The sequence below is a fragment of the Thunnus thynnus genome, chromosome 1 (assembly GCF_963924715.1).
Source record: "Thunnus thynnus chromosome 1, fThuThy2.1, whole genome shotgun sequence".
NCBI lineage: Eukaryota > Metazoa > Chordata > Actinopteri > Scombriformes > Scombridae > Thunnus > Thunnus thynnus.
The window spans coordinates 270,001-294,566 of record NC_089517.1 but is presented as its reverse complement, the minus strand read 5'-3'; the positions used below and the strand labels follow the sequence as shown (position 1 = coordinate 294,566).

Sequence of the window (24,566 nt, the reverse complement as noted above, 5' to 3'; positions counted from 1 at the left end):
CGAAGATAAAATATAGAAAATAACCAGAATGATTCTGCAAATCTGACCGTATGAATAACTGCATCATCTGCATACAGACGAATCTGCAGCTGCTGAAAGTTCCTTCATGTTGTTTATAAAGACGGAAACAGAGAGCAGCTTTAATGAAAACTGAGTTTAACTCTGATGAGCGAAACTCTGGGTTTCAGTTCCAGAAAGAGACCTAACCTCTGGGTCAGTTACCATGGTAACTTAACCTCAGGGTCAGTTACCATGGTAACTTAAACTCAGGGTCAGTTACCATAGTAACTTAAAGTCAGGGTCAGTTACCATGGTAACTTAAACTCAGGGTCAGTTACCATGGTAACTTAAACTCAGGGTCAGTTACCATGGCAACTTAACCTCTGGGTCAGTTACCATGGTAACTTAAACTCAGGGTCAGTTACCATGGTAACTTAAACTCAGGGTCAGTTACCATGGTAACTTAAACTCAGGGTCAGTTACCATGGTAACTTAACCTCTGGGTCAGTTACCATGGTAACTTAAACTCAGGGTCAGTTACCATGGTAACTTAAACTCAGGGTCAGTTACCATGGTAACTTAAACTCAGGGTCAGTTACCATGGTAACTTAAACTCTGGGTCAGTTACCATGGTAACTTAACCTCTGGGTCAGTTACCATGGTAACCATGATGAAGCTAACCTGCTGCTGGCAGGTTTTCTGAGTTTCTCTCTGTTTCTTACAGAGTTTCGTGTCTTCGTTCATTCAGTCGTATCGTTAGTGGAGGTTTACTGTCAGAATCTGGATCCTGGTTGATGTTAGTTTGTTATTCAGGACTTTCTGAAGTCGCTGCTTTAATGTGTGAATTGATCCTCAGCTCAGAATCAAACCTTTTCATGTCCTTCTGTTATAACTCTGAGACTCTGACAGTCTGTTAGAGCAGCTGCTGACCTCTAATCTTTATTACACATCATGTTTAATCTCAGTTTAAATTTAAACAATCAGTATGAAGCTTCAGACACGTCGGATCAATGAATAATGATCTCTGATTGGTCCACTGATGGAACATCGTTCCTGTAATATTGTAGATTATATGTTAATATTTCTGAGTGAGCAGCATCACTGATGTATAAACATTTAAAATCTGCTGAATTTTAACCTCGATGCAAATCATCAAACACATTATTATTGATCAGCCTGTGAGCTACAGTCTCGTCTCTGTGTCTTTGATCTATTTATGTTTAGATCATCTTCAGTTGCTGCTTCCTGTGTTTCGGATTAAAGCTGAACACATATATTTAAATGTAATGTAGCTGCAGCCTGATACACAGATTCCACTTTATCATCATTAAGCAAACGTGAGTCTGATAAACGATCAATTAATGGACGACACTGAATAAAACTTTATTGACACGTTTCCCGCTCTGACTCCCTGAAGCCAGAGTTCATTGAGATCATCAACGCCAAGGCATAAAAACCCGGACAAACTGCGACAAGGCCATGTCCAGATCCGAGGCCGACTCCATTCGGACGATCCATCAATCCCTTACACTCAGCACTTAGTCCTCTTCCCCCCTTTATATTCAAAGTATTTGTGTGGTGTCGTTCCCTCCTTTTCCTTTATTATTTTGGTATATTTCGTCATGAAATAAAGGGACAGGTTGACACATGCACTGTACTGCACTGAAAAGCCCACTGAGATAGTCTGTGTGCATACTAACTTCCACACCAGGTGCATCAAGCTGTAAAGACTGATAATTACACCTTGAGGTGGACGGGCAGTCCACGCCTTTACTTGAAGAGTTTACCAACTTTTATGTAAACAGTGTCACGGCTCTTGTCAATCAGATGTAATTGTCTGTGCATCGTCTGCATACACATGCATTAATATCTTTGCGTCCACTGGATTCACACGGAGGCTCTGCCTTTTATTTACCTGTTGCCATGGTGACTGTATATAAAGATGGAGATCTCCACTGGGTGTCCCGTGGAGCGGCCCGCAGGACACGCCCCCTCAGGTTTGAGAGCAGCTGTCACAGCTGTCAATCATGATGTCAGACCCCCTTTTTATATCGTCAAATAACTAAAAAACTGATCAGAAAAATGAGCACCTGGACAAACACCAGCGTGATAAGAACGAGGGGGCGGGGCTTATGACCTGTACTGCAGCAGCCACCAGGGGGCTGCGATGACGTCCAAATGAATGTACAGTCAGTGGTTGCCATGGTGACTCATAGAGCTCCATTGATGTTCACGCTGACCTCAGAGTGAAAATACTCAGGTTCGTCAGAGTTTGTTGAACCTGCTTCCTGAACCAGAACCCTGCAGGACTCTTCTTCTCATCTTTAGGACTGGTCTGGTTCTTCTTCTGTGGTGGAAGTGAGAGGTGACGGCTGAGCCTCCCTTTGCGGTCCCTGCCTTGCTCACAGCTCCAGGCATAGGATGACAAAGGGAAACCCACAGGTCACATGACTGGTCACATGGACAGTGTGAACTCTAACCCCCTGCTGTGTGTGTGCAGGAGCAGCAGTTATTGGCTGTTTCAGCAGGTCATGTGACTCACGTGTGTTGATCTTCTGCAGAGCGATGTGCTTCTCCAGCTGCCGGCGGAGGCGGACCTCGGCGCCGTACTTCCCGCTCGTCCCGTTATCGGCCAGGATGAAGTGGGAGTGGCTGCTATTCACGACCGACAGCTTGCTGAGCGGGTTGGACATGGTCTGATAGGGCCGCGTCACCTGAAATGCACAGCTGTGATTGGTTCAGTCAGAGGTGGGAGGGGCAAATTACTGATCGATAAATGGGTTTGTCTTACGTCTCTCCCGATCAGGTCATCTTTGTTCTCGATGATCCCCCACGGCGCGATGCCGATGGCGCAGACTTTCCCTCTGGACTTTGACGAATGATCCTTCAGAGCGTCTCCAACATGACGGATCACTCCTGAAACATCACAGAGGAGAGGTGGAGGAAGGGTGGAGGAAGGGTGGAGGTCAAGGTGGAGGTGAGGGTGGAGGTCAGGGTGGAGGTGAGAGTGGAGGTGAGGGTGGAGGTGAGGGTGGAGGTCAAGGTGGAGGTGAGGGTGGAGGTCAAGGTGGAGGTGAGGGTGGAGGTGAGGGTGGAGGTGAGGGTGGAGGTCAGGGTGGAGGTCAGGGTGGAGGTGAGGGTGGAGGTGAGGGTGGAGGTCAAGGTGGAGGTGAGGGTGGAGGTCAAGGTGGAGGTGAGGGTGGAGGTGAGGGTGGAGGTGAGGGTGGAGGTCAGGGTGGAGGTCAGGGTGGAGGTGAGGGTGGAGGTGAGGGTGGAGGTGAGGGTGGAGGTCAAGGTGGAGGTGAGGGTGGAGGTCAAGGTGGAGGTGAGGGTGGAGGTGAGGGTGGAGGTGAGGGTGGAGGTCAGGGTGGAGGTCAGGGTGGAGGTGAGGGTGGAGGTCAAGGTGGAGGTGAGGGTGGAGGTGAGGGTGGAGGTGAGGGTGGAGGTGAGGGTGGAGGTCAAGGTGGAGGTGAGGGTGGAGGTCAAGGTGGAGGTGAGGGTGGAGGTGAGGGTGGAGGTGAGGGTGGAGGTCAGGGTGGAGGTGAGGGTGGAGATCAAGCTGGAGGTGAGGGTGGAGATGAGGGTAGTGGTGAGAGTGGAGGTGAGAGTGGAGGTCAGGGTGGGGGTGAGGTGGAGGTCAGGGTGGAGGTCAGGGTGGAGGTCAAGGTGGAGGTGAGGGTGGAGGTCAAGGTGGAGGTGAGGGTGGAGGTGAGGGTGGAGGTGAGGGTGGAGGTCAGGGTGGAGGTGAGGGTGGAGGTCAGGGTGGAGGTGAGGGTGGAGATCAAGCTGGAGGTGAGGGTGGAGATGAGGGTAGTGGTGAGAGTGGAGGTGAGAGTGGAGGTCAGGGTGGGGGTGAGGTGGAGGTCATCGTAGAGGTGAGGGTGGAGGTGAGGGTAGTGGTGAGAGTGGAGGTGAGAGTGGAGGTCAGGGTGGAGGTGAGGGTGGAGGTCAGGGTGGAGGTCAGGGTGGAGGTGAGGGTGGAGGAAGAGTGGAGGTCTGTACCGGTGCTGACTCCCCCGGTGAAGATCCAGGCTCCGGTGGTGACGGCAGCTTTGATCAGTCCCTTCCCAAAGACCTGCTTCAGTTTGGGGGGAAGGTCAAAGTTCTGCAGGCCTCCATGGATGGAGATGAGCAGCGTGGGGAGCTCCAGCTGCCAGTCCTTCACCATCAGGTGGAGAAGACTGTCTGGCTTCGAATCATAGGACACCCGGATATACTGCAGCAGGAGGAGGAGGAGGAGGAGGAAGAGGAGGAGGAGGAGGAAGAGGAGGAGGAGGAGAGAGGAGCAGACATGAGCTCTTAGATTTGCACAATTTGTATTTTTGTCATTTTAAATTGAGAAGAAAAAGTAAAAATTTGGAAAACTTAAAGACTTCAAGAACATCAGGAAAGTCAAGCTGGACACGAAGAAACAAGAAAATACTCAAAGAAAGTGTGACAGGAGTTAGCAGTAGTTAGCCAGAGTTAGCAGTAGTTAGCCGGAGTTAGCAGGAGTTAGCCAGAGTTAGCAGGAGTTAGCCGGAGTTAGTGGGAGCTAGCGTGAGTTAGTGGGAGCTAGCAGTAGTTAGCCAGAGTTAGCTGGAGTTAGTGGGAGTTAACGGGAGTTAGCAGGAGCTAGCTGAAGTTAGCGAGAGCTAGCAAGAGTTAGCGGGAGCTAGCAAGAGTTAGCAGGAGCTAGCAGGAGTTAGCAGGCGTTAGCAGAAGTTAGCAGGAGTTAGCAGGAGTGAGCAGGAGTTAGGAGTTGGCGGAAGCTAGCAGGAGTTAGCGGGAGCTAGCGGGAGTTAGCAGGGAGCTAGCAGGAGTTAGTGGGAGCTAGTGGGAGTTAGCAGGGAGCTAGCAGGAGTTAGCAGGAGCCAGTTGCTAGGAGAGAGGAAACAGAGACACATTCAAACACAAATTTTAAGAAACAGCCAGAAATCTTTTTGCTGATATTTTTAAAAGTGGAGAAATTATTAATCTGATGTTTTACACTGACAGACCTGAAACCTGCACACAGACATGATGAACCTTTCAGTCAAAGATCAGGGACACAGAGACTCTGGCAGGCGTCCACACCAACAACCATAACTACAACTATACATATATATATATATATATATGTATACACACACACACACATATATAAATATATATATAGTTGTAGTTGTGGTTATATTTATAGATACAGTTTTATATATATATATAACTATATCTATAAATATAACTATATATATATATATATATATCGGTATATATATTTAACTAGTGAGACTGTGTGAATGAGTGAATGAGTGAGTGAGTGAGTGAATGAGTGAGTGAGTGAGTGAGTGAGTGAGTGAGTGTACCATGGCCTTGTTGACGTGACCTCCTTCCTGGAACTCGAGGATACCGTAGGCGTCGGTGGGCCTGGTCTGGGTGTGTTTGAGGGGGTTCCATCGTTCTGCAGGTTGGACATCCAACTGAACCAGCGGGGCTCCGTCCTCTCTGGGTCCCGGGGGGACGGAGGTGTGCTGCGTCACCAGCTGACCACAACTACACCTGAACAGCATGAGGAAGAAGAGGAGGAGGAAGAGGAGAGGAGAGTTACACATGGTGAAGTTCTGTTTAATATCTACATGAACCTCAGTAAAAGTACATAAGTATTATGAGCTTGATGTAGTTAAAGTACTGCAGTAAAAGTACATAAGTATTATGAGCTTGATGTAGTTAAAGTATTGCAGTAAAAGTACATAAGTATTATGAGCTTGATGTAGTTAAAGTATTGCAGTAAAAGTACATAAGTATTATGAGCTTGATGTAGTTAAAGTATTGCAGTAAAAGTACATAAGTATTATGAGCTTGATGTAGTTAAAGTATTGCAGTAAAAGTACATAAGTATTATGAGCTTGATGTAGTTAAAGTATTGCAGTAAAAGTACATAAGTATTATGAGCTTGATGTAGTTAAAGTATTGCAGTAAAAGTACATAAGTATTATGAGCTTGATGTAGTTAAAGTATTGCAGTAAAAGTACATAAGTATTATGAGCTTGATGTAGTTAAAGTATTGCAGTAAAAGTACATAAGTATTATGAGCTTGATGTAGTTAAAGTATTGCAGTAAAAGTACATAAGTATTATGAGCTTGATGTAGTTAAAGTATTGCAGTAAAAGTAGTGGTTTGGTCCCTCTGACTGATATATTATTATATATGACATCATTAGATTATTAATAGTGAAGCATCAGTGTTAGAGCAGCATGTTACTGTTGTAGCTGCTGGAGGTGGAGCTAGTTTACACTACTTTATATACAGTTAGCTAGTTTAGTCCACTGGTTCCCAACCTAGGGGTCGGGCCCCTCCAAAGGGTCAGCAGATAAATCTGAGGGGTGGTGAGATGATTAATGGGAGAGGAAAGAAGAAAAAACAAAGTTCTGATACACAAATCTGTTTTCAGTTTTTGGACTTTTTCTCTAATCTTTGATTTTTGCTGAAATATTGGATCATTTGAACATTTATTGAAATGAAAGCATGTGAGAAGTTTAGAGGGAAAAATCACTATTTGGTGCATCTGTACTTCAGTACTTAGCTTTATAGTATTGGACTAAATGGTCGCAGTGATTCAGAAACATTCAGGATGCTTCAGATTTGGATGATAAGTGCGAATCTGAAGACGTTCGGTACCTGCTGGCATCTTTTCCGGGAATAATCTGGATACATTCTCTCTTCTGGAAGGTTCTCTCGATCCACGCTCTCTGAACCTGAAACACAACAACAGAGTTCTGACATGAACCGACTTACAGCTGAATGTTCTGGTTCTGACCCTCCTCCTCCTCCAGAGGACTCACACTCTTTGTCTGGATCAGACTGATGGGAAGTCTTTAACAGATCTTGCATGATGATGGTTTTGGTTGGTCTGTCTTGGTTTTCTCTCTGGTCTGAACTCACACAGCCCTCATGGTCTCAGTGATGAAGACGACTGTGTGTGAATATTCTGGGTTGAGGTTGGTGTTGTTTCTTCCTCTGATTTGGTTTTATTCTTGTCAGTTGGTAACATCTTGTTCCTCATGTATTCCTGTAGCCCTGCTCACCTGTCCTGCTCCCTGTGTCTCCCCCAGCCAATCAGATCCCAGCCAATCAGATCCCAGCCAATCAGATCCCAGCCAATCAGCCCCCAGCCAATCAGCTCCCAGCTAATCAGATCCCAGCCAATAGTATATAAATGTGTATATTGTGTTTATGTAGTTTAATGGTTGATAGTGTATAAATGTGTATATTGTGTTTATGTAGTTTAATGGTTGATAGTGTATAAATGTGTATATTGTGTTTATATGTAGTTTAATGGTTGATAGTGTATAAATGTGTATATTGTGTTTATGTAGTTTAATGGTTGATAGTGTATAAATGTGTATATTGTGTTTATATATAGTTTAATGGTTGATAGTGTATAAATGTGTATATTGTGTATCAGAGTCATAGAAATGCAGCAGGAAAGCCTGGCTTGAGGAAACTGTCCTCATTGTAAACATATATTTCTATATTTGATGATGAACTTTAATCCACAAAGGAAGTGATGAATGAGATATTCATCTGCAGCTCCACATGAAACCCTGAACTGTGTGTTCATGACTGAATGGATCTGACTAATTACTGGGAGAGTGGAGCTTTCCATTTCTTTATGCATTCAATCCTCTTACGGTCCCGTCCTAATCCTGCTGAAACACACAGAACTGCCCTTTAAATCTGTTTATCTTCACAAACTAATGACTCTGTGTGTGTGTGTGTGTGTGTGTGTGTGTGTGTGTGAGTGTGTGTGTGTGTGTGTGTGTGTGTGTGTGTGTGTGTGTGAGTGTGTGTGTGTGTGTGTGTGTGTGTGTCTGTTGTGTTCAGAAGCACTTTGTAAAATTTGTGCACTGTGGATGAAGGAGGATTAACATGAACCTTAGTTTGATTGTTTTCATCATGTGAACAATCATCTTCATCATCATCCATCAGCGTTTCCAGGAAATCAATCACTGATTAATGATTGATCATTTAAAACAAACATAATTAATCTGATAATTAATAAATCTGCTGAAGGTTGAGCAGCAGCAGAGTCACAATAAATCACTTCAGTTTTAGTCAATTAACTCACTGCGATCACAGTAATTAACACAAACTCAAGAAATCTCCACAATATTTATGAAATCTTCAATTTTACTAAATTACAGCAACTTTTCCACATAAACGTCTGAATCAGCAGCTGCTTGTGGACCAATCGTGGTGTTTGGTGTGGCGGCAACTGACGACAAATCTCACCTGTCGACAAACACGATGCCATAAACTGTTCCCAAATGTTCCCAGATGTTCCCAAATGTTCCCAAATGTTCCCAGATGTTCCCAAATGTTCCCAAATGTTCCCAGATGTTCCCAGATGTTCCCAAATGTTCCCAAATGTTCCCAAATGTTCCCAGATGTTCCCAGATGAGGTTTGATTCAGTGAGTCAGGAGACATAATCTGCCTCAAACATAAACATCCAACTAGATTTATTTTAATAACATTATTGATGATTTTATTTGCTGCTGATGTTGAGCTGAAAGTTTATTTAATAAAGGTTATAAATGGAACTCAAGTACAGTATTTTCTGTTTTATAGAACGTTGAGTCCTCATGGTTCTCATGTTCAGCTGAACTCTAGTAGTGATCTGCAGGAAGTCGTTACGTACGACTCTTCACTGGCAGCAGTTTAAATAAATCACATTATTTTACTTCATTTGCAGTTTTTCCTGCAATTTTACTGCAAAAACAGACATAAAACATCACAAACTATCTCAAGTTTTGAGAAAAGCTGCTGCAAAATCAAACATTTTTGTCCTCAATAATCACAAAGTAACTGAAATCCTGGAGGAGAGAATAAAGTTCACAACAGACTAAAACACTCACACGTGTTAAATCACACATTTCGTTCTCTTTACTCTCCGAGAAATGATGTTCATGTTCAGCTGAGACGTGATCGACATTCTTCTCTCCCACGTTCTCTCTGGTACATTCCTCTCTCCTCGCACGCTTACTGGTTTCCTCTCTCCTCGCACGCTTACTGGTTTCCTCTCTCCTCACACGCTTACTGGTTTCCTCTCTCCTCGCACGCTTACTGGTTTCCTCTCTCCTCACACGCTTACTGGTTTCCTCTCTCCTCACACGCTTACTGGTTTCCTCTCTCCTCACACGCTTACTGGTTTCCTCTCTCCTCACACGCTTACTGGTTTCCTCTCTCCTCGCACGCTTACTGGTTTCCTCTCTCCTCGCACGCTTACTGGTTTCCTCTCTCCTCGCACGCTTACTGGTTTCCTCTCTCCTCGCACGCTTACTGGTTTCCTCTCTCCTCACACGCTTACTGGTTTCCTCTCTCCTCGCACGCTTATTCGTTTCCTCTCTCCTCACACGCTTACTGGTTTCCTCTCTCCTCGCACGCTTACTGGTTTCCTCTCTCCTCACACGCTTACTGGTTTCCTCTCTCCTCACACGCTTACTGGTTTCCTCTCTCCTCACACGCTTATTCGTTTCCTCTCTCCTCACACGCTTACTGGTTTCCTCTCTCCTCGCACGCTTACTGGTTTCCTCTCTCCTCACACGCTTACTGGTTTCCTCTCTCCTCGCACGCTTACTGGTTTCCTCTCTCCTCACACGCTTACTGGTTTCCTCTCTCCTCACACGCTTACTGGTTTCCTCTCTCCTCACACGCTTATTCGTTTCCTCTCTCCTCACACGCTTACTGGTTTCCTCTCTCCTCGCACGCTTACTGGTTTCCTCTCTCCTCACACGCTTACTGGTTTCCTCTCTCCTCACACGCTTACTGGTTTCCTCTCTCCTCACACGCTTATTCGTTTCCTCTCTCCTCGCACGCTTACTGGTTTCCTCTCTCCTCACACGCTTACTGGTTTCCTCTCTCCTCGCACGCTTACTGGTTTCCTCTCTCCTCACACGCTTACTGGTTTCCTCTCTCCTCACACGCTTACTGGTTTCCTCTCTCCTCACACGCTTACTGGTTTCCTCTCTCCTCACACGCTTACTGGTTTCCTCTCTCCTCACACGCTTACTGGTTTCCTCTCTCCTCACACGCTTACTGGTTTCCTCTCTCCTCGCACGCTTACTGGTTTCCTCTCTCCTCACACGCTTACTGGTTTCCTCTCTCCTCGCACGCTTATTCGTTTCCTCTCTCCTCACACGCTTACTGGTTTCCTCTCTCCTCGCACGCTTACTGGTTTCCTCTCTCCTCACACGCTTACTGGTTTCCTCTCTCCTCACACGCTTACTGGTTTCCTCTCTCCTCACACGCTTATTCGTTTCCTCTCTCCTCGCACGCTTATTCGTTTCCTCTCTCCTCGCACGCTTACTGGTTTCCTCTCTCCTCACACGCTTACTGGTTTCCTCTCTCCTCACACGCTTACTGGTTTCCTCTCTCCTCACACGCTTACTCGTTTCCTCTCTCCTCACACGCTTACTCGTTTCCTCTCTCCTCGCACGCTTACTGGTTTCCTCTCTCCTCACACGCTTACTGGTTTCCTCTCTCCTCACACGCTTACTGGTTTCCTCTCTCCTCACACGCTTATTCGTTTCCTCTCTCCTCGCACGCTTACTGGTTTCCTCTCTCCTCACACGCTTATTCGTTTCCTCTCTCCTCGCACGCTTACTGGTTTCCTCTCTCCTCACACGCTTACTGGTTTCCTCTCTCCTCACACGCTTACTGGTTTCCTCTCTCCTCACACGCTTACTGGTTTCCTCTCTCCTCACACGCTTACTGGTTTCCTCTCTCCTCGCACGCTTATTCGTTTCCTCTCTCCTCACACGCTTACTGGTTTCCTCTCTCCTCACACGCTTACTGGTTTCCTCTCTCCTCACACGCTTACTGGTTTCCTCTCTCCTCACACGCTTACTGGTTTCCTCTCTCCTCGCACGCTTATTCGTTTCCTCTCTCCTCACACGCTTACTGGTTTCCTCTCTCCTCACACGCTTATTCGTTTCCTCTCTCCTCACACGCTTACTGGTTTCCTCTCTCCTCACACGCTTATTCGTTTCCTCTCTCCTCACACGCTTACTGGTTTCCTCTCTCCTCGCACGCTTACTGGTTTCCTCTCTCCTCGCACGCTTATTCGTTTCCTCTCTCCTCACACGCTTACTGGTTTCCTCTCTCCTCGCACGCTTACTCGTTTCCTCTCTCCTCGCACGCTTACTCGTTTCCTCTCTCCTCACACGCTTACTCGTTTCCTCTCTCCTCGCACGCTTACTGGTTTCCTCTCTACTCGCACGCTTACTCGTTTCCTGTCTCCTCGCACGCTTACTCGTTTCCTCTCTCCTCGCACGCTTATTCGTTTCCTCTCTCCTCGCACGCTTACTGGTTTCCTCTCTCCTCACACGCTTACTGGTTTCCTCTCTCCTCGCACGCTTATTCGTTTCCTCTCTCCTCACACGCTTACTGGTTTCCTCTCTCCTCACACGCTTATTCGTTTCCTCTCTCCTCGCACGCTTACTGGTTTCCTCTCTCCTCACATGCTTACTGGTTTCCTCTCTCCTCACACGCTTACTGGTTTCCTCTCTCCTCACACGCTTACTGGTTTCCTCTCTCCTCACACGCTTACTGGTTTCCTCTCTCCTCACACGCTTATTCGTTTCCTCTCTCCTCACACGCTTACTGGTTTCCTCTCTCCTCACACGCTTACTGGTTTCCTCTCTCCTCACACGCTTATTCGTTTCCTCTCTCCTCACACGCTTACTGGTTTCCTCTCTCCTCACACGCTTACTGGTTTCCTCTCTCCTCACACGCTTACTGGTTTCCTCTCTCCTCACACGCTTACTGGTTTCCTCTCTCCTCACACGCTTACTGGTTTCCTCTCTCCTCGCACGCTTATTCGTTTCCTCTCTCCTCACACGCTTACTGGTTTCCTCTCTCCTCACGCTTATTCGTTTCCTCTCTCCTCACACGCTTACTGGTTTCCTCTCTCCTCACACGCTTACTGGTTTCCTCTCTCCTCACACGCTTATTCGTTTCCTCTCTCCTCACACGCTTACTGGTTTCCTCTCTCCTCACACGCTTATTCGTTTCCTCTCTCCTCACACGCTTATTCGTTTCCTCTCTCCTCACACGCTTACTGGTTTCCTCTCTCCTCACACGCTTACTGGTTTCCTCTCTCCTCACACGCTTATTCGTTTCCTCTCTCCTCACACGCTTACTGGTTTCCTCTCTCCTCACACGCTTATTCGTTTCCTCTCTCCTCGCACGCTTACTGGTTTCCTCTCTCCTCACATGCTTACTGGTTTCCTCTCTCCTCACACGCTTACTGGTTTCCTCTCTCCTCACACGCTTACTGGTTTCCTCTCTCCTCACACGCTTACTGGTTTCCTCTCTCCTCACACGCTTATTCGTTTCCTCTCTCCTCACACGCTTACTGGTTTCCTCTCTCCTCACACGCTTACTGGTTTCCTCTCTCCTCACACGCTTATTCGTTTCCTCTCTCCTCACACGCTTACTGGTTTCCTCTCTCCTCACACGCTTACTGGTTTCCTCTCTCCTCACACGCTTACTGGTTTCCTCTCTCCTCACACGCTTACTGGTTTCCTCTCTCCTCACACGCTTACTGGTTTCCTCTCTCCTCGCACGCTTATTCGTTTCCTCTCTCCTCACACGCTTACTGGTTTCCTCTCTCCTCACACGCTTATTCGTTTCCTCTCTCCTCACACGCTTACTGGTTTCCTCTCTCCTCACACGCTTATTCGTTTCCTCTCTCCTCACACGCTTACTGGTTTCCTCTCTCCTCACACGCTTACTGGTTTCCTCTCTCCTCACACGCTTACTGGTTTCCTGTCTCCTCACACGCTTACTGGTTTCCTCTCTCCTCACACGCTTACTGGTTTCCTCTCTCCTCGCACGCTTATTCGTTTCCTCTCTCCTCACACGCTTACTGGTTTCCTCTCTCCTCACACGCTTACTGGTTTCCTCTCTCCTCGCACGCTTATTCGTTTCCTCTCTCCTCACACGCTTACTGGTTTCCTCTCTCCTCACACGCTTACTGGTTTCCTCTCTCCTCACACGCTTATTCGTTTCCTCTCTCCTCACACGCTTACTGGTTTCCTCTCTCCTCGCACGCTTATTCGTTTCCTCTCTCCTCACACGCTTACTGGTTTCCTCTCTCCTCACACGCTTATTCGTTTCCTCTCTCCTCGCACGCTTACTGGTTTCCTCTCTACTCGCACGCTTACTGGTTTCCTGTCTCCTCGCACGCTTACTCGTTTCCTCTCTCCTCGCACGCTTACTGGTTTCCTCTCTCCTCACACGCTTACTGGTTTCCTCTCTCCTCGCACGCTTACTGGTTTCCTCTCTACTCGCACGCTTACTGGTTTCCTGTCTCCTCGCACGCTAACTGGTTTCCTCTCTCCTCGCACGCTTACTGGTTTCCTCTCTCCTTGCACGCTTACTCGTTTCCTCTCTCCTCGCACGCTTATTCGTTTCCTCTCTCCTCGCACGCTTACTGGTTTCCTCTCTCCTCGCACGCTTATTCGTTTCCTCTCTCCTCGCACGCTTATTCGTTTCCTCTCTCCTCGCACGCTTACTGGTTTCCTCTCTCCTCACACGCTTACTGGTTTCCTGTCTCCTCGCACGCTTACTCGTTTCCTCTCTCCTCGCACGCTTACTCGTTTCCTCTCTCCTCGCACGCTTACTGGTTTCCTCTCTACTCGCACGCTTACTCGTTTCCTCTCTCCTCGCACGCTTACTCGTTTCCTCTCTCCTCGCACGCTTACTCGTTTCCTCTCTCCTCGCACGCTTATTCGTTTCCTCTCTCCTCGCACGCTTACTGGTTTCCTCTCTCCTCACACGCTTATTCGTTTCCTCTCTCCTCGCACGCTTACTGGTTTCCTGTCTCCTCGCACGCTTACTGGTTTCCTCTCTCCTCGCACGCTTACTGGTTTCCTGTCTCCTCGCACGCTTATTCGTTTCCTCTCTCCTCACACGCTTACTCGTTTCCTCTCTCCTCGCACGCTTACTGGTTTCCTGTCTCCTCGCACGCTTATTCGTTTCCTCTCTCCTCGCACGCTTACTCGTTTCCTCTCTCCTCGCACGCTTACTCGTTTCCTGTCTCCTCGCACGCTTACTGGTTTCCTCTCTACTCGCACGCTTACTGGTTTCCTGTCTCCTCGCACGCTTACTCGTTTCCTCTCTCCTCACACGCTTACTCGTTTCCTGTCTCCTCGCACGCTTACTGGTTTCCTCTCTACTCGCACGCTTACTGGTTTCCTGTCTCCTCGCACGCTTACTCGTTTCCTCTCTCCTCACACGCTTATTCGTTTCCTCTCTCCTCGCACGCTTACTGGTTTCCTGTCTCCTCGCACGCTTATTCGTTTCCTCTCTCCTCGCACGCTTACTCGTTTCCTCTCTCCTCGCACGCTTACTCGTTTCCTGTCTCCTCGCACGCTTACTGGTTTCCTCTCTACTCGCACGCTTACTGGTTTCCTGTCTCCTCGCACGCTTACTCGTTTCCTCTCTCCTCGCACGCTTACTCGTTTCCTCTCTCCTCGCACGCTTATTCGTTTCCTCTCTCCTCGCACGCTTATTCGTTTCCTCTCTCCTCGCACGCTTATTCGTTTCCTCTCTCCTCGCACGCTTACTCGTTTCCTCTCTCCTCGCACGCTTACTCGTTTCCTGTCTCCTCGCACGCTTACTGGTTTCCTCTCTACTCGCACGCTTACTGGTTTCCTGTCTCCTCGCACGCTTACTCGTTTCCTCTCTCCTCGCACGCTTACTCGTTTCCTCTCTCCTCGCACGCTTATTCGTTTCCTCTCTCCTCGCACGCTTATTCGTTTCCTCTCTCCTCGCACGCTTACTCGTTTCCTCTCTCCTCGCACGCTTATTCGTTTCCTCTCTCCTCGCACGCTTATTCGTTTCCTCTCTCCTCGCACGCTTACTCGTTTCCTCTCTCCTCGCACGCTTATTCGTTTCCTCTCTCCTCGCACGCTTATTCGTTTCCTCTCTCCTCGCACGCTTACTCGTTTCCTCTCTCCTCGCACGCTTACTCGTTTCCTGTCTCCTCGCACGCTTACTCGTTTCCTCTCTCCTCACACGCTTATTCGTTTCCTCTCTCCTCGCACGCTTACTCGTTTCCTCTCTCCTCACACGCTTATTCGTTTCCTCTCTCCTCGCACGCTTATTCGTTTCCTCTCTCCTCACACGCTTACTGGTTTCCTCTCTCCTCGCACGCTTATTCGTTTCCTCTCTCCTCACACGCTTATTCGTTTCCTCTCTCCTCGCACGCTTATTCGTTTCCTCTCTCCTCACACGCTTATTCGTTTCCTCTCTCCTCGCACGCTTATTCGTTTCCTCTCTCCTCACACGCTTACTGGTTTCCTCTCTCCTCGCACGCTTATTCGTTTCCTGTCTCCTCACACGCTTACTCGTTTCCTCTCTCCTCACACGCTTACTGGTTTCCTCTCTCCTCGCACGCTTACTCGTTTCCTCTCTCCTCACACGCTTATTCGTTTCCTGTCTCCTCACACGCTTACTGGTTTCCTCTCTCCTCGCACGCTTACTCGTTTCCTCTCTCCTCACACGCTTATTCGTTTCCTCTCTCCTCGCACGCTTACTCGTTTCCTCTCTCCTCGCACGCTTACTGGTTTCCTCTCTCCTCGCACACTTACTCGTTTCCTCTCTCCTCGCACGCTTACTCGTTTCCTCTCTCCTCACACGCTTACTGGTTTCCTCTCTCCTCGCACGCTTACTCGTTTCCTCTCTCCTCGCACGCTTACTCGTTTCCTCTCTCCTCACACGCTTACTGGTTTCCTCTCTCCTCACACGCTTACTGGTTTCCTCTCTCCTCGCACGCTTATTCGTTTCCTCTCTCCTCGCACGCTTATTCGTTTCCTCTCTCCTCGCACGCTTACTCGTTTCCTCTCTCCTCGCACGCTTACTCGTTTCCTCTCTCCTCACACGCTTATTCGTTTCCTCTCTCCTCGCACGCTTACTCGTTTCCTCTCTCCTCGCACGCTTACTCGTTTCCTGTCTCCTCGCACGCTTACTCGTTTCCTGTCTCCTCGCACGCTTACTGGTTTCCTCTCTCCTCGCACGCTTACTGGTTTCCTGTCTCCTCGCACGCTTACTCGTTTCCTTTCTCCTCGCACGCTTACTGGTTTCCTCTCTCCTCGCACGCTTGCTCGTTTCCTCTCTCCTCGCACGCTTGCTCGTTTCCTCTCTCTTCGCACGCTTGCTCGTTTCCTCTCTCCTCGCACGCTTGCTCGTTTCCTCTCTCCTCGCACGCTTACTGGTTCCCTCTCTCCTACGTTTTCTCTCGTACGTTCCTCTCTCCTCGTACGGTTTCCTTGTGTCTCTCCTTCATCCTTGGTGGGAGGAACTTCCTGTTTCCATTTGAAAAGCCATCGTTTCAAATTAAAAGCCATATAGGTTGTGACTTCGTCTTATTTCTTCATCGCCAGACATTGTGACATCATCAGAGCCTGTGACTGACCCTGTGATGGGTAACGATGCACAAACTGTCATAATAAACTCACTTAATATCAACTGTGCTGATAATGTTTAATATAGAGAGCTGTTTTTCTTTTCATTTTATTGTTTTTAACAGAACAGGTGACCATGCTGGTCTGCACCCATCTGACCAGTTACACCAGTATAACCATGCTGGTCTGCAACCATCTGACCAGTTACACTAGCATTATCAACCTCTCAACAAGCTACATGAAACTGGTCTACCAGCTGATCACCAGTTAAATCAACTTGAGCAAACTCACCCAGCAGGTAAATCTAGCAGGAGCAGCTAATGAGTAGCTAAGGTTTGAAGCTAGCTACAGGTAGCTAACTTGACCTGTGATAAAGATAATAATAAAAAAGGTTTGAAGCTAACTGCAGGTAGCTAGCTTGACCTGTGATAAAGATAATAATAAAAAAGGTTTGAAGCTAACTGCAGGTAGCTAGCTTGACCTGTGGTAAAGGATAATAATAAAAAAGGCTTGAAGCTAACTGCAGGTAGCTAGCCGAACCTGTGATAAAGATAATAATAAAAAAGGTTTGAAGCTAACTGCAGGTAGCTAGCTTGACCTGTGATAAAGATAATAATAAAAAAGGTTTGAAGCTAACTGCAGGTAGCTAGCTTGACCTGTGGTAAAGGATAATAATAAAAAAGGCTTGAAGCTAACTGCAGGTAGCTAGCCGAACCTGTGATAAAGATAATAATAAAAAAGGCTTGAAGCTAACTGCAGGTAGCTAGCTTGACCTGTGGTAAAGGATAATAATAAAAAAGGCTTGAAGCTAACTGCAGGTAGCTAGCTTGACCTGTGGTAAAGGATAATAATAAAAAAGGTTTGAAGCTAACTGCAGGTAGCTAGCTTGACCTGTGGTAAAGGATAATAATAAAAAAGGTTTGAAGCTAACTGCAGGTAGCTAGCTTGACCTGTGGTAGAGGATAACAATAAAAAAGGCTTGAAGCTAACTGCAGGTAGCTAGCTTGACCTGTGATAAAGATAATAATAAAAAGGCTTGAAGCTAACTGGATCAGCAGTGAGTCCCACTTTAAGAACGACACTTTTATGTTGGACATTTCTTCTTCGAGAGGGAGATCTGTATTCTCTGTGATTAGAAAACTCTTCAGGTCAGAGAAAACAGGAAGAAGCTCAGACATGTTGTGACTGAAAAGTGTTAGCATGTGCCCTTCTGGCTAACATGTTAGCGGCTAGGTTCCAGCTGCTCATCAACATGTGATCACTGGAACCGAAACCTTCCAACAGATCTGACGGTTTATGAAGATTTTTGGCCTCAAAAACAAACAAAATTACTTCGTCCTTCACTCTCTGACATTCTGCGAACTCAATGATGAAACTTTCAAGTACAAACATTTTCTTTTTAAGATTTTTTGGGCTCACAGATTAAATAATTTTGTGCTTTTTTGTTCCTGTCTTCCATCTTTTTCTGTCTGCTTTGTGGACTTCACTCACACTGAAACGATGAAACTTTCATATAGAAACAAACTGATGTTTATGAAGATTTTTAGGACTCGACACATTAAATTAAATCCCTTTTCGTTGCAGTTTTTTTCCAGTTTGCCGACATCATTCACTCTGTAACATTCTGGACATTAAATGATGAAACTCCCAACAAACCTCTGAGACGAATCCTCTTCAGAACATGTAGAAGAAGAATCTCGGCGGCTCGTCTCCACCTGAACGTCCTGAAACCGGTGCGGACTGAAGCGTGTCAGCTCAGATGTGAGAAAGCAGCTGAGCGGGTTCATATGAGCAGCATATGAGGCAGCAGAGCCGGTCTCATGACTCCGGTCCGAGCTAATCCTCCTGAGAGTCTCGTGACCCGTCCAGCTTCACAGATCCACTCTGAGAAATCCCCCAAACTCCAAACACGATGGCTTCCTCCTCAGGTTTCTTTAGTTATTGACAGGAGTGAGTCCTTCAGTCCTCTTCAGAGGTTCTGTTTCTTTAATAATCATGTTGTTTACTGCTCTGTGACGTCACTATAATCAGACCCACATCAACCAAAGTCCATGAAATATTTTAGGTATTTAACAGATTTCCCCACATTTCACTTGCTGATTTAACCGTCTGGGTTTATTATCTTTTTATCTCTAAATGTTTACAGAATTGTCTGTACAGCAGGTGCAGAATACTCACTTTTATTTTAATTTATTCAGCTTTTGTACAAATAATATGCGAACCAGCGTATCTGTATAAATGTCTCAGAATTACCAGAAATATTACAAAAAATGTGATATGGTTAGACTGGTCCAGGTCTGAGTGCTGGACCCCTACAGTGAGGGGGTCTGGTCCAGGTCTGGATACTGGACCCCTACAATGAAGGGGTCTGGTCCAAGTCTGGATGCTGGACCCCTACAATGAAGGGGTCTGGTCCAGGTCTGGATGCTGGACCCCTACAATGAAGGGGTCTGGTCCAGGTCTGGATGCTGGGCCCCTACAGTGAGGGGGTCTGGTCCAGGTCTGGATGCTGGACCCCTACAATGAAGGGGTCTGGTCCAGGTCTGGATGCTGGACCCCTACAATGAAGGGGTCTGGTCCAGGTCTGGATGCTGGACCCCTACAATGAAGGGGTCTGGTCCAGGTCTGGATGCTGGACCCCTACAGTGAGGGGGTCTGGTCCAGGTCTGGACCTTCACAGTCACCAGATCTCAGTTTACTGTCACAGAGACTAAAGAACCACGTTTAAGAAGCTGCAATCAGACAATTTGGACTTTTTTCTTCTTAAGAAATGACTCAAAATAATTAATTAATCATCAAAATAGTTGTTGACTTTTATGATAGAAAAATGAAAATCTTTGGGTTTTAGACTGTTGGTCGGACAAAACAAGACATTTTTCAGTATTTTTAAGACCAAATGATTATTGACTGGAGACAATAATTTGCTCTTGCATCACCAGTTACTCAGCAACATGCAAACACCTCCAAACAGCTGATTAAACAGTGTAAATGTAGTTTGTCAGACTTCATCGTTTCTGTCTTTAGAGGAAGGGTTAGGGGGTTAGGGGTTAGGGTTAGGGTCAGAGGTTTAAACAGTCCGAGTGAAGCGCAGCGAAGGTTTGAGATGAAGTCGACACATTTTAATCCACGTGTGTGTTTTTCTGAATGAACAGAGAACAATGAGCAGAGAGCGAGCGGCTGCAGCAGGATTTGGATTATCAGGGTTTTAAATGAGATTAGTGTTGTTTGGAGGAACAGCTCGTTATGTGTTACACAGACAGGAAGTGGACATGCAGGTCTCAACCAATCAGAGATGTCTGTGGTTTGGTTTTCGTCCCTCTTCCACCGATGTGCCGAATCCTGCTGCCTCTGCTCATGAGCAAGGCAGCGCCATGTTTCAGACTCCACACAGCAGCTTCATGATAAAGTTTACAGACCAGTGAAGTGATGTGTGGGATGATCAGGGTGCAGAGCGAGCGGCGTTGAGGCGGTTACTACTCGTTACTACGTCACACCAGAAAGTCCAATCAGATCAGCAGGAAGCTTCATCATGAGCCCGCCGCCGCCGCCGCCGCCGCCCAGCGCTACGCCGAAGCAGCACACTGGAAGTGTTGCTGGTTGCTCAGCAGATAAAAAGTCTTTCCAGCCTTCCAGAGGACGGACGTTCACATCAGGAACGACTGAAATTCATTTGTGGAGACGATCTTCTCTCCGTTATCAGCGACTGGTTGTTTGTCTGCTGAACGACACTCAGCTGCAGGATTTTCTACTGTTTCATCTTCAGTCTGTGATGAAGTTTTAAAACATGGTTTCTTTCTGTTCCTCAGCTAAAGGAACATAATATATCTGAAGATGAGGAGAGACGGCAGACGTCCCGCTCTGGGATAGTAAACCAAAACCATGACGACCCAGAACTGAGACCAGGAGGCAGAGCTGCAGTCCTACACGCTTCTCTGCACTTCCATTAGAGCAGTTACCCACCCAAAACCACATAGAGACTGTGTCTGTCCCCAAAACCACATAGAGACTGTGTCTGTCCCCAAAACCACATAGAGACCGCGTCTGTCCCCAAAACCACATAGAGACCGCGTCTGTCCCCAAAACCACATAGAGACCGCGTCTGTCCCCAAAACCACATAGAGACCGTGTCTGTCCCCAAAACCACATAGAGACCGCGTCTGTCCCCAAAACCACATAGAGACCGCGTCTGTCCCCAAAACCACATAGAGACCACGTCTGTCCCCAAAACCACATAGAGACCACGTCTGTCCCCAAAACCACATAGAGACCGCATCTGTCCCCAAAACCACATAGAGACATAGAAGAGGATTCATTCATAAAAATCTAATAAAAATTAAAACCACTCCTGCAACAGTTCAACAAAATAAGAGAATTAAATGTGGACTCTTGAACATTAGATCTCTGTCATCTAAAGCTGTATTAGTAAACGATTTAATCTCAGATCATCATATTGATTGATTGTCTTACTGAAACCTGGCTGTGTCATGAAGAACATGTCAGTCTAAATGAATCCAGTCCTCCCAGTCATATTAATACTCACATTCCTCCAGACACTGGCCGAGGAGGAGGAGTCGCAGCCTCATTATCAACTCTAGACCTGAACTTCATTATAACTCATTAGAAAGTCTTGTTCTTAGTCTCTCAGCCAACCTGGAAAACTTTACAGCCAGTTCTATGTGTTATAGTGAACCGTCCTCCTGGTCCGTACTCTGAACTCTTATCTGAATTCTCAGAGTTTTCTGTTCTGACTTACGGCATCTAAATTGAACATTTAATAATTTTTCCACAAAATCCTATTTTATCAGATCATTACTTAATAACTTCTGAATTCCTATTACTGGATTACACACCATTAGACAAAAATGTCCTCACTAGATGTCTCTCTGATAGTGTTGTAGATAAATTTAAGGAAGCAGTTCCATCAGTACTGAATTCACTGCCATGTCTCAATACTACAGAGGACTCTTATGTTAACTTTAGTTCCTCCCAAACTGATAATCTTGTTGATAGTGCTGCAGGCTCATTACACTCGACTCCATCGCCCCCTTAAAAAAGAAGATAATAAAACATAAGAGGTTAGCTCCATGGTTTAAGTCCCAAACCCGCAAATTAAAGCAAACATCATGAACATCAGCGTTTGGTCCTAAACACCTTAGAAACACATTATCTAATGATAAAGCTGCTCTGGATGGCATTACCCTGGCCTCCAGCACCACCGTAAGGAATCTGGGAGTTATCTTTGATCAGGATATGTCCTTTAACTCCCACATAAATCAAATCTCAAGGACTGCCTTTTTTCACTTACGTAATATCACAAAAATCAGGCACATCCTGTCCCTAAAAGATGCAGAAAAACTAGTTCACGCATTTGTTACTTCTAGGCTGGATTATTGCAGTTCCTTATTATCAGGCTGCCCTAACAAGTCTCTAAAGACTCTCCAGCTGGTCCAGAATGCAGCTGCACGTGTTCTGACTAAAACTAGAAAAAGAGATCACATTTCTCCCATTTTAGCTTCACTGCATTGGCTTCCTGTAAAATCTAGAATAGAATTTAAAATCCTTCTCCTAACTTACAAAGCCCTTAATGGTCAGACACCATCATATCTTGAAGAGCTCATAGTACCGTATTATCCCACTAGAACACTGCGCTCCCAGTATGCAGCTTACTGGTGGTTCCTACAGTGTTTAAAAGTAGAATGGGAGGCAGAGCCTTCAGCTATCAGGCTCCTCTTCTATGGAACCATCTTCCAGATTCAGTCCGGGGTGCAGACACCCTCTCTATGTTTAAGAGTAGGCTTAAAACTTTCCTTTTTGATAAAGCTTATAGTTAGGGCCGACCAGGCTCGCCTTGGATCAGCCCTTAGTTATGCTGCTATAGGCCTAGACTGCTGGGGGACTTCCCAGGATGCACTGAGCTCCTCTCTCCTCCTCCTCCTCTCCATCTGTATGCATAATTTACTTTAAAGCACAGCAACAAGTATCAAACATACACAAACAATGAATGAAGAAATTCTCTCTGAACAATCAATAAATGTGAACCTGATGGCAGATTCTTCAACTGACACAACGGCTAATTACTACCGCGCTGATGATGTCACAGGTCTGTCATTCACGCTGTGTCGTCAGATTCTAATGTGAAGGACATGCGAGTGTCAGTGACTCAGGAAGGCCGTCCGATGAGTGGTTTTGGTCATATGAGAGTTTAAAACACTGAGCACCGACAAAATGACATCATATCCGTAATAACATTAAACGACAGACTGGCTGACATGGAGCGTCCATGTCATGTCAGAGTGAACTTTTACACTTTGCATTAAACTGATCAGATTGCAGTTGGATAGTGTTCGGCCACATGAAAGTACAGCCGTCAAGGCATCCAAGACGCATCGAGGACAGATTGTGATCCAGTTGGCCAAACTGTGTCCGGAGGTGGTCAGGGACGCTTGTGACCACAGTGAACACAAGTCTAAATGCAACTGTGTTGTCAATCCACATACAACAACTACGTGGGCAGAAATACATCAGTTACTGCTCCAAACCAAAGAGGTAGCAGCCATTAGCCAGTTAGCAAGCTAAGCTACTAGCAAGAAAGCAGCAATAAAGCTTTGGATATTCAAGACACTGGATGGAGTCAAGATGAGACCAAGTGTCTTTGAAAAGCAAACAAACATCCGACAGCGCAGCCTCACGGGGGGCCGCCATCTTTTTTTTGCATGTTTGTTTCTTGTTTTCTTGGACTCGTGCAAACGTGGATGTTAATGTTCAGTTGTTGGACAGCTGGACAGAGCGATCGGATGTGGACACTGGAGACACATATTAATACAATCTGGATACAAGAGAGACCATCTGTTTACAAGTCAGAAACTCATAATTACAGTAACTGTGACATGAACGCAGCAGCAGATTAACACTCAGAGCTGCAAACTGCTTCAGTTGTTTGTACACTTTAAAGTTCAAAACGGTTTCAACCAGATGTTAATCTGTGCAAACAGCTGCAGAGAAACATCTGCCTCAAATTATGTTTATATTCCACTAAAGTACAAAGACAGTAGAACGTGCGTCTCCTGAAGAGAGTGCGTGTGAACATCACATTTCACAGCCGTGTCGGTGATTCATGTCACCCATTGAACCACATGTTAGAGATATGCTGGTGTTTTATTAATGGCCACAAGGTGGAGCCATCAGTGGCATGCTTCAGTATGTATAATTGTTACTTAATAAAACTGTTTTTTTATTGGATTGTGTCTATAATTTCTATATTGTAATATTTATTAAGTGTTTTATAAAAGCAGTATGTGGGTCCTGGTTGTGGTTCATGGTGATTATATCACAGTGAAGGAGGAACAACGCCCCCTACCTGTGATATAATCACCATGAACCACAGTCATTCACATGATATTATACAGTCTGGTTCTGTTCTGAGGTTATAACAGTCATACAATATATCACAAAGCTTCAGAGGTGGAAGAAGTATTACAGTAGAAATACTACAGCGTTAAAATATTACTGAAGTAAACGTTTAAAAGTAGAAGTACTGATTATGGAAATATATATTTTATGTGTGTGTGTGTCTGCCACCCAGTATACTGTTCATAATAAATACAACTCAGTGTTATATTTATTATATATTCACTCATGATTTGTTGTTTTATTCAGATTTTTTGACATTTATCAGCAGAAAATGATCCTTTGATGTCAAAGTGAAGACAGATCTCGACATCGTCTGTTTTATGAGGTGCAGTGAAGGTATGAAGTAGCAGCAAATGGAAATACTCAAGTAAAGTACAAGTACTGCAAAGCTTTATGGTTTATCTGTCAAAAAGCATCAGAGTCCAAACATAGAAAAATAATGTAACTCCTCTTCCTCCTCCTCTTCCTCCTTCACTGCAGTGAAGGATCTGATTACTTCTGATGGACATGAACTTCCTACTTTATCTGGTACAAAACAAACCCCTCCACAGTCCGATGTGTCAGTGTGTGATGTGTTAGTGATGAACCTACAGAGACTCTGCAGCTCCTCTCGGCTTTACGGAGCTTTATAGTGAGTTTCAGCTCGTTGTTTATCTGTCCGGCTGCAACTTCACTGTTCTGGTTCACTCTCAGTGTCTCATAGCGTCGATTTCAGAGAGAAAGCTGTA

The 24,566-nt window shown here is 46.2% G+C and overlaps 1 protein-coding gene across 2 annotated transcripts in view; it reads right to left on the bottom strand.

Moving 5' to 3' along the window:
- The window catches only part of LOC137182447 (transient receptor potential cation channel subfamily M member 1-like), a 32,451-nt gene extending 26,792 nt beyond the window's left edge, over positions 1–5,659 (bottom strand). For both annotated transcript variants that reach the window (XM_067589072.1, XM_067589930.1), the window contains exons 1-4: positions 5,325–5,659; positions 4,003–4,216; positions 2,792–2,916; positions 2,543–2,714 (exon numbers count right to left, since the gene is read on the bottom strand). In XM_067589072.1, the coding sequence (XP_067445173.1) occupies positions 2,543–2,714; positions 2,792–2,916; positions 4,003–4,216; positions 5,325–5,570 (757 nt within the window). In that variant the 5' untranslated portion in view covers positions 5,571–5,659. The remainder of the gene's footprint in view (positions 1–2,542; positions 2,715–2,791; positions 2,917–4,002; positions 4,217–5,324) is intronic.
- Between the last annotated feature and the right edge of the window lie 18,907 nt (positions 5,660–24,566).